This window comes from Electrophorus electricus, chromosome 3, assembly GCF_013358815.1.
Source record: "Electrophorus electricus isolate fEleEle1 chromosome 3, fEleEle1.pri, whole genome shotgun sequence".
Lineage (NCBI taxonomy): Eukaryota > Metazoa > Chordata > Actinopteri > Gymnotiformes > Gymnotidae > Electrophorus > Electrophorus electricus.
Window position 1 is genome coordinate 17,244,889 of NC_049537.1, and position 13,986 is coordinate 17,258,874.

Genomic DNA, 13,986 nt, shown 5'->3' on the forward strand with positions numbered 1-13,986 from the left:
CAGATAGAGCCAGAAGGTAATCAGAGCCAGACACAGGCTCCTTGGAACATCAGCACTCTGCTGCTCCCATCCAAGAAAACCGAGTGACAAAAAGAGATGATGTGAGAGTATCACAACATCCCAGGTTACCATAACTCAGTGCTCATGAACCCCCAGATCTACACCTATACCTAAGATGAGAGCAATTCAAGTTAGAAATTGTTTTAGAAGACAGTTTAAGGTCAAATCTTATTCTAGATGGCTTTGTTTTTGTTTGCCATTGTTCTTAATCTGCCCAGTTTTATTGCTTTCAAGAGTTTGTGTCTTGGGCTGCATGTTCCCTAGAGGGTGAAGTTTGAGAAGTTAGTCCACTCCTCCTTTCTCTCCTTCCCTCTTGCTTTCATCCCCACCCTCCCCTTCTCTTTCACTCACTCTCATTCTTCTGTGTCTCTTTATAAGGTGTAGCGGAGTAACCAACAGGCAGCGTACAAACACTACTCTTTTTGCCTGAAAATGACAGTGAAAGCAACTGACAGAGACGGAGAGAGAGACAGAGAGCATGTATAACTGATTGATTTTACAACACAGACCTAAAAATAATTTTTTTTTGTAACTTTTTGATGGCTGACAGTCTTGTGTGGAGAGGACACAGACAGAGAAGAAGTCTCTACAACGTGGATAATAATTGCCTTAATGTACTGTATTTGTCAGTAATTTGTATAAAAAGCCCTTGATATGGTTATCTTTCCTTGTCTTCTGGGCTGACAAGAGTGTTTCAAAGTTGGAGGTTTTGATTTATAGGAATTCTGGAGCATTTCTTTTAGTTTTTAATAATGTCTGGAGGAGCACTTATTCACCTGCCAGAGTTACTTTGGATGATGTGTCTCTGTCAAGGTGAGTTAATTGATCTCTTTCTCTCTCACACACACACTCTCAGCAAACATGTTTGAAAATAAAAACAAACAACATCTATGTCAGTATGTGAAGTTTTCCCAGTTCAAAACATCATTAACATCTTTTATCCTTTAATCTTTTACATCCAAACTAATAAAACACACATTCTTTGTCACTACATTTTATTAATAGAGCCTGATGGATAGTTTGTTGGTTAATGGGATAAAAAATAATTGCCTCTGATCACAAGTGCTGCCATAAGACATTTTTAATGGAAACCAAGCAAACCTTTAGATTCTGTTTCAGTGAAAATAAATTAGATTACTCCCTTGTTTTCTCCTGGCCCATTCAGAGTGTATTTTGTTTGAAATCAGGCAGATTGATAGTTCTTATGATAAGATGGTTGAAGTTTAGACTACAAGTGAGTATGACAGTGAGAGTAGTTTTGGAAAAGCTGAACTGGGGCAATTTCTATTCAGATTTTTCATTACTAACATTTGGAGGTAAGCAGTCTTATTCCTTTAGAAAGATTTGACTAAACACAGTTGAACCCAATTTTTGTGTTTATGTGTTTCTGATTAGTGCACTCAAGTGTGTGTATGTGTGTTGAGGGGGTGTGTGGATCTGTCTCGCATATGTCTAAATCTCCAAGAGGATAATTGCAAGATATGTGATAACTTACTAACAAAAACCAAACGCAATAATGTTTTACATGGTAAAGCTGAATATTTTGAAAATACTGCGTGAAGTATAATGCACAATAATTTAAATTACTGTACATACATTACAATGTATAGTAATTACCACAACAAATAATATATTTTTAAGTCCTGGAAATTTTATCCACAAAAATCTTTCTTGAGATAATTCTAGGTCAACATGAATGCTTTGGATTACTGTTTTCTTCAGCACTCCATTGAAGCTGCAGCATGTGAAGGACACCATTGTTTCCTTTAATGCCACCACTGCAATAATGATTAGAATAACAGACCAACAGCATGTATCACCCTTTTCTTTTGTACAGTATTTAATGACTTGTTCTCTGCAGCCTCACATCATGTATGGTTAAGGTGATGAAAGAGCAATTTCTTAGCAATTCCTGTTTATCAGTTTTCTCTTTCCATTCTCCCAGACAACAGATCCATGTGTTATGATATTATGCTTTGCAGAATGCCAACAAATAACTAAAAGGAGGAGAGAGATCTTTCAAACATTGCTAGATGACAATACAATTCTTGAATGAAGGGTGACTAAAATGTCTGGTATCCCCCTGAGGATAAAATATGAGTTATTTAATTAACTGAAACATTAACAGACCATCAACTATCTGCCCACCAACTTACCTGTAGATGCAAGATAAAGTGAAATACAACAGTCCATATGTATGTAGAGCTACTCAGAATAGAACAGAACATTATCGTCCTGCCAGGAAAATGCCTCACCTGGCACAAAAAATACTGATCTGCAACAATTCCATATAGTTAGGTAAATACACTATACATTGGTATAATTCATAATAGTAATTAATAATAGTTAAATAGATTGTTGCACTGAATGAGTGTGTGTGTGTGTGTGTGTGTGTGTGTGTGTGTGTGTGTGTGTGTGTGTGTGTGTGTGTGTGTGTGTGTCCTGTGCCCACTTTGTCTCCTATGCTGCTGGGAAAGGCTTGGGCCTCCCACAACTCAGTTTAAATAAGTGGTTTAGAATATGAAAGAATGAATGGGTTGTTGCAGTTGTTAATCAAGCTCATTGCACTAGGAAAAAAAGCTCTTTTTTGTCCGCTAGCGGTACTGTATAACATTGAGAGGAACAACAATTCAACACACTAGGAGTGTAGGGTTGTCTGTCATTCTGTATGCAGCTGTGTTACACAAGCTGTCCAGTGTCATTTGTTAGCACTTCCAACCAACCATTCCCAACCATTCTGATAAAACTGTTCATCTTATTTTGCTTGTTGTCATACATTAAAAACCAGGATGCTTCCATTCAGACTGACCTAAACCCTTTTCAGAACATTTCAACTGACACAATCGCCTTGGTTTCCTAATGAGAGAGTTCAGGATATTAATCACAAGGTACTTAAAACAGTTAGTATGATATTTCTGCTGACAAAAGAGTGAGCTGCAGTTGCCAGGAGTGAGAGATCTTTAACGAAAGCAAAAGACAAAGAAAAGAAACAAGGCTTGATAAGCAAACTTAAGTGAAAATAACATCTCTGAGACCTGGTATGCATTAGTCTGTGGCAGGCTAAAGCAATGCATCAAGAATGGGGACCTGCAGGAATAAATAGGGCAGGAACAATGAAAGGAATATGATAATAAGTGGGGAGGTTGTGATCTGAAAAGTGATTGAGCACTGTGATTGGTGGACATTTAGCAACTGGTTTAGTTGGGTGCTTACTGGTGTGTGACAGTTAACAGTCTACAGGATGACAAAGATTCAGTGAATTAGAAGGGTCATCATTATGTAAAATAAGTTACCTAGAATTAGGTTCCATTTTTAACCGTCATTAAAATTAAAAAGTCAAACACTGAGAGCCACTCTGCTCCTTTAGGCTTCTCAGAGCAGCAGAGACCTTATAGACCATAAATATATGCTGTGACAGTATGAGTGCCACAGGGCAAGGAGCAGGATGCACAGATTTCTCTCAATGAAGACAGACAATTATACAGACACAATGAAACACTTAGACTTAATTTTTGTTCCAAGGCTTTCACAGTAATACATTAATATGAAGTTTAGTGAGGATTGTCATTCTGTATGCTGCTGTGTTATACAAGCTGTCCAGTGCCATTTGTTAACACTTTGTTCCAAGGCTTTCACAGCAATACATTAATATGAAGTTTTGTGAGGATTGTCATTCTGTATGCTGCTGTGTTATACAAGCTGTCCAGTGCCATTTGTTAACACTTTGTTAACAAGTGTCATTTGCATTTGTGTGAGGACTAGAATTGGTACATTCTCTCTACATATTAACTTTTTCTAGCTTTTTGGGCTGCTACACTCAAACTTGATACTGCGTTAACTAAGTTCAGACATGGTGAAGAACTCTTCAGACCATGCCAGGGGGTGGGTATGATGAAGCCTGAGAGAGACAATGTGTCTGGAGGTTGGGAATCTAATCTCCATTCAAAGTAAATGAGCTGTAAATTTTTTTCAACAGTTTTTTCCAACACAGGTGAAGTAATCAAGAGAAAGGTGGGTGAGTATGAGTGTGTATAAATACAGCCAAACTGTCTGACAAAGACCTGCGATCACTCCTGTATTACAGGCTGTGAAATGAAAGGCACATAGGTAAATTAAAAATGGGAAAAGAGCCACAGAGATTCAGCAAGGAGGAAGAGAATGAAGTGCAACTTTTTATTTGTGCTGTTATCATCATGATGAGACATGAGAGAGATGGTGCAAAAATCATACTCATAAACAAAAATTGAATAAATGCCAGTCTCATCAGAGACCCTCCTTCCACAAATGTTTCCTCAGTCTTACCTCTATGTGTGTATGTGTAAATTTAATTACACTATTTTGCATTTACATCAGAACTACTGGCTAGCAGAAAGGGGTGAGAGAACAGAAGAGAGAGAAATAGAAAGGCAGAGAGCGAGAGAGAGAGAGAGAGAGAGAGAGAGAGAGAGAGAGAGAGAGAGAGCATGAGAGAGAGACAGCAAGCATGCACTCTTCTATTTCCCCCTCTACTGGATGTCAGGATGTATAGCTACTTAATAAGTGAGCTGGGCTGTAGGGTTCACAACATCCCCTGTGAAGTTCTTCATGGCCCATTAACCCTGAAGTATCAGGTACACTCTGGCTATTGGTTAATGCTTAGTACTTAGTTACTGCTACAGTGTAAGCATACCATTAAGTAGAGTGTGATATACTGAATAACAATGAATAACACTACATTTATACTTTTTTACAGAATGGAAGACTATCAGTGGGAAGAAAGTACACTGTAACAGGCTGTTAATAGTCATTGTTGCTAATTATAATATAATTAATGCTACACTTACATTGTAACAGTGGCTATGTAATGTAAAGTGTTACTTGTAACTGGTACTATTAAGTACCCACTGAAATAGCATCAAAATTGTCTATGTTGGAAAGGTTGAGACAATGCAAGTAAGCTAGGAAAACTGTCACAAAGAGCAAAAATAAAGAAATAAAAAGAATACTTATATTAGTTTGTGTGCAGAACATAACATTTTTGGTTGAATTAAAGAAAAAAAATATATTAAAAATCATCTATGCCATTAGGTTGAAGGTTGTGAGAAGTGACCCTGCATCTAAAATCTTGACCCAATAGAAAAGGATAGGAGTTGGCCAGTACCTTGACTGGTACTATAGGATTAGTCATTTCTTGCTCTTGCACACGAGGGGGTATAGAACTCAATAGAACTCAGTAGAGAATAGAGAATAGAACTCAAACTGTATACAGAGCCTTTCTGTTGTTTAATTGAACTTTGTTCAGAGATTCAGAATCATCAAGGAATAGAATCCATAATGTCAAACTGATGTGGGAATGTGGATTTGTGCCAATGCTAGTTATCATAGCCTTCATAAGTTTAGGGAGTGTGATATATGCAGTAAATGATGAATTATTTTGAACCAAAACCAAAAGGCTGATTCTCTAATTCATTATTTAAACATTAAAATTTATTGTCCACGCTTGTCTATACTCCATATTGGGTATCCAAAACTCCCATTCCACAGCATCGCCACACTGTAAAAAATTGAAACATGAGCATAGCTCAATTACCCATCTTTCTGAACCTGTCAATCTGAAATACTTCCTGTTCTGTGACAGCTCTGCGCTGAAGCCTACATGGACGATATTTACTAACTAAACAGATGGCTATTGCCATGTTCACTGATCTCTCTCATTGGAATGATGTTTGCATTTCTTTTTAGACAATAGGGCAAAAGACAAAAAAGTTGATATATAGTTGCTGGCTGATTACATATACTTCCTTTCATCTCCCCTTAAAAATGGTACATGTGAGTTACAGGTGTCATGTGACTGAAATGACAAGTCAAACCTCTGGCCTACTTCCTCCATGAAGCCCTCCAACATATGTGGTCAGAGTGTCATCCAGACTTATATATGGCTCTTATCGACCCATCACTTCTCGTTACTTGGAAAATTACAGAAATGCTAAACCATTGGAGCTGCCCAGAAATATGTTTTGAACAGTAAAAGAACACAGAGGAAAAAATCTCTTTTGGGGGCTTTTTAATTGCTGATCCTACTGGAGACAAACCAGGGCTCTGAAGCATGTTGTTTTCATGAATGAGCTTAATTTAGCAGGAAATATGGCATTACTGGCTAGAAAGTTAAAAGTTGATAGGTGCAGCAGTCTAAGTTGAGGATGTCAGTGAATCTGGATATATAGTATCTCCTCTGCCATTACATCATTGCAGTCCTTGTACACTGTAATATGTTATGCCCAAAGTCAGTTTGAAGTCTGACTGGATCTGGCTTGTGATACAGAAATTCTCCCTATATCAGATAACTTAAAATATTGTCATATGCAAAATCTGATAAAGCTAAACCAAATATGCATAAAATGTCCATATCCATTTACTGTTATGACCTCATCTAGGCTCCAGGCCATAACAGGAAGTGTGAGGAACACAGCTAAACAAGTGTGTAGTGGAAATGAAGTCAGACAGCAACAAACCAAAGTAGTTCAATGATATACAGTGTATTGTGCAACAGACAGTGTGATATATACAAGAGATAGTGTGACACTGGACCATAATGTCAGGAGTGACCCAGGCCAAAATAAACAAACCCACACTAGAAACCAAAAGACACTCACTATACCTAAACAGTCAAAAGAAAAATACACACAACTACGCTTACTCCCTAGGTGGAAAACATAAGCAAACCCACAACCCAAACAAAATGAGTCCTTCCCTACTTACTGGTGAACAAAACAAAAGTAACAAAGTGGAATATATACAAATATACAATAGCAAAACTATCTATTAGGGAAAAGTCAAGGACAAAGTCAAAATGGGAAGCAAGGTCATACACTAAGTCAAATATCATATATCAAATACTATTAACAACTGTCTCACACAAATATCACAGCCCCTCTCTCTCTAGCTTTTTCCTCTTTTTATTACTCCTCGGGGTGGGAGGAGTCTTGTCTCCTGAGTTGCTGCAAACAAACTCTCTAATGGAATATGGAACTGGATCGGAAATTGGCTTTAGAATGAAACAGACACACACAGCTACACCAAAAGAACACAGGACGTAAACCCCCCCCCCCCCCCCCCCCCCCATAAGAGTGAACTTCTAGCATCTATAATTCAGAAAATAAAAACATCCAACTAGCACCTTGACAAAGCATCAGCCACCACATTGTCTATGCCCTTCTTATGCACTATGTTTAAATTAAAGTGAGTATAACTACCACATCATCCAAGTAAGCTTCACGGTTAGGCACATCGCCTAGTACCAAAGACATTAGCCGCTGAAAGTGGGATGAAGCATTACGGAGACCAAAAGGCATGACAGTATATTGGAGAAATGCATCAGGTGTGGCAAAGGCATATATTTCTGATGCACGAGGGGTGAGTGGCACCTGTCAGTAACCTTTCATTAGGTCAAATTTACTGACAAACAGGCTGACCCAATATGATCGAGGCAATCTTCCATTCTAGGCATTGGAAACGAGTCTGAGACGGTAACATCATTAACCTTATGATAAACTGTACAGACTAAAAGTATCATCAGATTTTGGCACCAGCAAACACGGAGAACACCATGGACTACAACTAGGGACAGCAAGATCATGTTCTTTATGTCGACGGACTGGGGTAGCTAATACATAATTAGTGGGAGATATCTTTAATTTCACAGCATACGGGCCAGAAAATCATGTATTAAGAGAACCTGAAGTGGGCAAAAGGGCAGACCAATCCCTTACACACTGTTTTGACTTGTCTGAAGGAAAAACAGGCACCCCCACTCAGCAACAGTGCTACTTCATTCATTCTCATCAAAATATATAACTGTAACTACAAGAATTGTCTTGACTAAACTGATGTAAATCACACACTAACCCTTTGTGAAATGACTACTCTTGTCATTAAGACTGTCATGACAAGGGAGAATTTAGTGGAATCTCACAGACATAAAAAGATATAAAAAGGGAATTAGTTTAATCACCAGTGCATAATGTATAATTAAAGTGTTTATTTTTAAGCCAATTTTCCCCATATTCATATCTTCAATCTTCCAAAATACACGTCACTCCCTTCCTTGGCTTTCATTAGCTGCCTGCATCAGATTTCAAACCTTGATGCTCACCTGCAAAGCCAAAAATAGACCAGCCCTTCCATACATGATGCCAATGATCAAAGCCCAATCTGTACCTTGAATACTTTGAACCTCAAGTATTGGTCAGCTTGAAATACCATGCTTCCAGTCTCATGGAAGATGAGCATTGAGACTATTCTCTATCCTGGCTCCCAGATGATGGAACAAACTTCCTTTGGCTGTCCAGACAACAGAGTCCCTTGCAGTCTTCAAACAAAGAGTGAAGACCCATCTAGTTGTGGAATATTTAAATGACCATTGATCCTGCACCCATGTTGGGTAACAGAAATGCTAGGACATATTGAAGGGTATTGTTTGTTATTGCACCTATCGTTGTCTGAGATAGAGCTTATACATGTTTTGCACTTCTAGGCATCAGCATTGATTCCTGTATTTCAGCAGTATTCTAGTTCAATGGTATCTTGAACTGTAACCTACTGTACTGGTAGGATACATTCTATGAGTAAATGACAATACGCTTTTGTAAATTGCCCTGGATAAGAGTGTCTGCCAAATGCCGTAAATGTAAATGTAATACCTCAGTGACTGAATGAGATCAAAGCAGAACAGTTACGTTCAGCAATACGTAATCTGTTCAGAAACATTTTCATTTCTCCCATTTTTTGACAGCTGTGTGTGTAAAGGGCAGTAACCTTTGGGACGTGCCCACTAGCCACCTCCATCCATCCACCAACTTTAGTTCCAAGCTATTTTGGGAGCCACAGTGCCAAACTCAGCTCCGCCATCTGCAGGACAGGACCAGAATTACAGCTACCATCCCACCAAGGTTGGATGGTCACTGGGTCTCATCCAGGTGAAAATGTTGCTTAAAGAAATTGCTCAAAAGATTTTCTTCAGTTTAATGAAAAGCAAAACAACTTGATTTCTGAATATAAATTATTTACTGTAATCAGACTATGGTTTACTTACCTGTTTGACAACTAGTACCAGCTGGTTCAGGTTTGAGCTGAATACCTAATTTATATAATGGAGCATATGTTGGTAGAATGATAAATAATGTTTTACTTTACTGCCAGTACCAAAAACCCGTAGCAAAGTAGAAATTAACACTACAGTTCATTTTTATCATCATGTATATTGTATATTTATAGTTAGGTTTACCTTAACTTTAACTACATTTTCTATTCCTGTCTCAGGTGTGAGGTGAGGGCTGGTCCAGAGTTTCTCACTCGCTCTTACATCTTTTACCCTACACGACTTTTTAAAGCCTTCCAGCACTACTACTGTGACAGTAACTGTCATGTACCAGCCTACTCTCTTATAATCCAGGGCAAATTGCGACTCCGTCAGGCCTCCTGGATCACACATGGGGCCACGGAGGCAGAACACAATCTTCAAAAGGTCACTCTGGTGATCCACAACCAGTGGGCTGCCCATCGTCTTGAAACCCGGCTGCCCTCATCCTGCCTAAGACTTGGTTCTGGAGTACAACTGGTTCCTAGCAAGCTATATGAGCTTTTCAATGCCAAGGCTAAGAGAGACTGTCTGGGTGCTCTGCACTTTTCCATGATGGAGCTGGACTTGTTGAGGTTGGAGATCCAGTATCATCCTCTTCACCAGCCATCAAAAGAGCTGTTCCTGGGGGATGTGCATACAGATCAGAATCAGAGAGCCCACTACAGACCTACAGGATATCAGCAACCTCTGCAGAATACCATGGTGAGAATTAGCATTGCTGTATACTAGACACTATAATAGACACTATATTTATGAGGGTTTCATGCTTTCCAGATATTTCATTTACTAAGTATAATAATGGTCCTATTAGAATACACAGATACTGTAATTTAGTTTTGGCTTGTACTATTTTAATCTATTTTGAGTAATTTCTGTACTAATACTGAGTTGTCTTCAGTTATCAGTTTCCTCTGTCAACGCTTAAAGAATTTGTCAAAGAATGCCCTTTCATTTTGTGAAATTAATGATTAAGGTTAATGATGTTAAAATTACTCTTCAGAAGAAAGGTAAATGATCCATGCGTAACAAATCTTGTTAGCATGGTACCTGTAAATACTACCGAAGGATAATTTAAAGCCTTAATAAGAAGTTTTACAGGCAAAAAACAAAACCAACAACAAAAAGGAGGTAAAATTTAAAAAATGCTGATCTGTCCTTACTATAATTTTTTCAAAATCAATGTATATTGGACAAATATTTTAACTTCATCTACCTCTTGAGGCAAGAAAGGAACAATGAGGAACATAAGGAACAAATAATGTTTGTTTCTCTTCCCAAAACATTCAAAAAACTTCTGGATTGGGGCTTTAAACTTATACATATTAAGATAAGACATGAATACTACAAGGCTACATTATGCAGGGAATGTACAGTAAAAAAAATTTCTTCTTCCCAGCATCACATCCACCCGTGCCCTGTGTGTGCTTTGATGTACCAGTCTTCTGAGCAAAGCCCTCCCATTTTACCTCCATCTTGGTCCATTCCTCTGAATTTAAATGGTCACTGGATAAGCCAGCGTTGTGAGGCCCGGCCAGCTGTTCTCTTTCTCACTCGACTCTTTGTGTTCAATGAAGAACACCATACCTGGGAGGGCACCTACCATCACTACTCTGACCCCATGTGCAACCATCGCACATTTACACTTGTGGCATCAGGGCACTATGCCCGCATGGAACCCTCTTCTAAAGTACAGGGTGCCACTGAGCTGGTCTTCAAGGTGATACGTGCAAAGGTTACAATGTTTGAGCAAACAATGCTGCAAATGTTGAATTCATCAGAAGAGGGAAGTTGTGGGCAGGCAGGAGGATGGGAACCAGGAGCTGAGCAAGACATAACATGGACAGCAGGTTGTGGTATGCTGGGGATATTACTTCCACACAAAGAATATGAGCTGTTTAAAATGGAGAAGGATCATAAGAACCGGTCACTGTTGCTCATTGGAGAAAGGCCCACAGATGGAAGCAGCCCTGATCGACCAGTAAAAAGGCCCACATCCTTTCAGACTCCAATGGTTCAGTGTAGTCCAGACACAGCAGTTCCACAACACTATAGTTCCCGCAGTGATGTATCAACAGGACCGGAGGTTAGCTCAGCAATTATACATCATTCTGTCTTCAGTATTTTTTTGATGTCACTACTGAGTATGTGGTACTGGTGTATACTAGTGTACACCTAAGTAATCCATCTTCATGTAGAGGATTACAGTACCATTTCCACACACTGTTCAAATGCTGGCACACCTTTGATGGGAATAGCACAATATTCTTGGGCTAATAGAGTAAATTAGGTGATCTAATATTAAATATATATTCACAGCCTTTTAAAGCTATCAAAAATGATCAATATTCTTCTAATGGGAAAACAAAATGTACATATGGTTATATGTCTGTATTCATTATGGACATTTAAGAGGCTGTTCTATGAGGCATTTGGGTAGAAAATAAAAAGACAAGCAGAGACTTTATTTTTAAATGATATGAAAACTGTCATTGCTGCCAGAATGGATCCAGAAACATTCCAGAGATGAATGCACAGAGAAGTCAAACAAATCCAGAGGAAAAGATTATCCAAACAGCTGACTGGAAGATCAATGGGTTTTCCACAAACAGTCTGAGGAAGCATCTGGTTCATTTTGGCATCTAGACATCATAATATTTGATCTTGTGCTGATTATGTTGGCAAATTAGCATTGGCTAATAGGAACACATTCAACATGACCAAGAAGTCTCGTAAAAATTACTAAGTATTTTTTTCTACAATGTTGTTTATAAGACCAAATGACATCACTCTTATCTCTTGTGTAATAACATAATTCAAAGTAGCGATAACTATCTAATGGTAAAGATGATACTTTTATTATATTTATTTCAATAATTAATAAACTAATTTTTAGAAGAAAATTAAATGACTAATGATTAAATGAAAATTAAATTGCAATTATTACAATGGACTCAAAATTATTTGAGTAGGGGTGTTTGGTTACATGTGGTTACGTGCGCGCACACACACACACACACACACACACACGATAGATCTACATGTTCTACATGTTCCCACAGCAGTACTACACAAGTGAATTTTTAAACAATGGTCTAGTCACACACCTGAATACATGTGTAAAACATTTGAAAGTTTGAAAAGGAAGTGTCATATGGCCTGCACACTACTACTATGGAATGGACACCAACATCTGCAGCACAAATGTTTTGAAAGAACAGGAAGTATACAATAATTTTAGTCAGTCCGTGCAATTTTCTGTTTTGAAAGTAGTGACAGTCTATGTGCTCAAATTACTACTCAAAATACTATTACTATAATTTGGTGGTAGGACATGTTAAGATCTTGAGCTATTTTGTGGTTTTCTTCCTGCTTACACAGAGTAACAAAACCACAGAGCTTGTAAGTTTTTTGGGGGTGTTGGGGGAGGGGGGGGGCTAAAAATGATGAAATGATGCTTGCTGGCAAAGGAGGAAGAGAAAGTCGAAGCAGAACAAAAACATATGAGTCACATTTTAAAAACAGCACATTGTTTCCATTAAATCTTGTGATGCTGGCAATATTCATTTTGAATGCAATGAGGTAATGCTTTCTAGCCAGAGCAAGTGTATTGGGTTTGGAAGGGACAGTAGGGTTTGGGAGAGTGATGGGGGGAAAATGAGCAGCATTTATCTGTGTATGTCATAGCTGAAAATTAGTGTCCTGATATATATATATACTCCACCAACATTACAAAAAATGCCAGATGATTCCATTCTGGAAGATATGGATAATAACACTGTACACAGTGTGATAAAGCAACTCTTAGGTGATCTAAAAGAGTGAAATAAAAGGACATGTAGAAGGACCATCCAAAAGAAATAGTGCTCAGTAATCAGATGACTGAGACAGGGGCAGTGATTGAGCAGTGTTTGGCTTGTGTGTGTATGTTGTTGAAAGTCATACTCCACCAGGGACCTCTAAAGACCAGGTGCAGCGGCGACCTGGGTGGTGTAGACTTAGAAGGGTGAGCTTGGTGGAAGGACCTGATGAGGTCCAGGTTGAGGATCTGGCTGGCCCACACACAGCATACAGCTTCTCTCCTTCATACCCCTGAGAGTCTACCAGCTATTGTAGTCAGCTTTTGCACTGCTAAGAGTCCAACAAGGAGTTCATATCGTATTCTTGGCCTCCATGTCCTGTAGTGGCAGAAGGTTTTAGGGTTGGATGGAGATGTCTAGTGGACCTGCAATAACTGGCATGAGAGTGAACACATGAAAGGATGTCAACTAACCACAGGATTGGTTGACACTATAAGTGACATCAGTGATGCATTGTTGTATGGTATTGGTGCAAACATATGAGTTGTAGTTCTTGCCACCGGGACTTTTCCTATCATCTCTGGTGGCCACATATACCTGATCTCTCAGCTGGTATACAGGGACAGTTGAGCTTCAGGATCTTACTGAGCTTACCTGTTTGATGCCAGAGGTGAGGCTCACCATCACATTGAGTTTACTGACAAACTCCCTCAGCACCCATGATATGAATATACTCATGGTGTTATCTTTGGTCACTAGACGTCTGTGGTGAAGTGGGACCACAGCCTGTTGGTATTAGCGTGAGCCGATTGCCTGTATGAGTAGTGTGTGGCTCTGGGCACACATTTTGCAGGATGCGACATGCTTCATGATGCCCTTCTGTATGGAGAGATGAGTTGGCTGGTGCATGTAAATCCCAGGTGTGTTGTCCCCAGAGTGCTCTGGTAATCTGAGGGAAGTGATCCTCTGGTGGCACATATAATTTGTTGTTAAGGCAAAGAGGATATAGGT

General features: G+C 38.9%; 1 protein-coding gene across 1 annotated transcript; it reads left to right on the forward strand.

Moving 5' to 3' along the window:
- The first annotated feature begins 492 nt into the window (after nt 1–492).
- apcdd1l (adenomatosis polyposis coli down-regulated 1-like) lies at nt 493–12,015 on the forward strand. The gene is made up of 4 exons (XM_027010765.2): nt 493–873; nt 8,831–9,014; nt 9,358–9,880; nt 10,575–12,015. Exons 1-4 carry the CDS (start codon nt 813–815, stop codon nt 11,352–11,354), a joined length of 1,548 nt encoding a protein of 515 aa, XP_026866566.2. The 5' UTR covers nt 493–812; the 3' UTR covers nt 11,355–12,015.
- The last annotated feature ends 1,971 nt before the right edge of the window (nt 12,016–13,986 follow it).

Bases quoted from the DNA above. Each gene is read 5' to 3' on its own strand.
- apcdd1l (XM_027010765.2), top strand. From the start codon at position 813: ATGTCTGGAGGAGCACTTATTCACCTGCCAGAGTTACTTTGGATGATG. The intron at 874-8,830 runs GTGAGTTAATTG...ATTTTTTGACAG, and splicing joins GATGATGTGTCTCTGTCAAG to CTGTGTGTGTAAAGGGCAGT. The intron at 9,881-10,574 runs GTGAGAATTAGC...TCTTCTTCCCAG, and splicing joins AACCTCTGCAGAATACCATG to CATCACATCCACCCGTGCCC.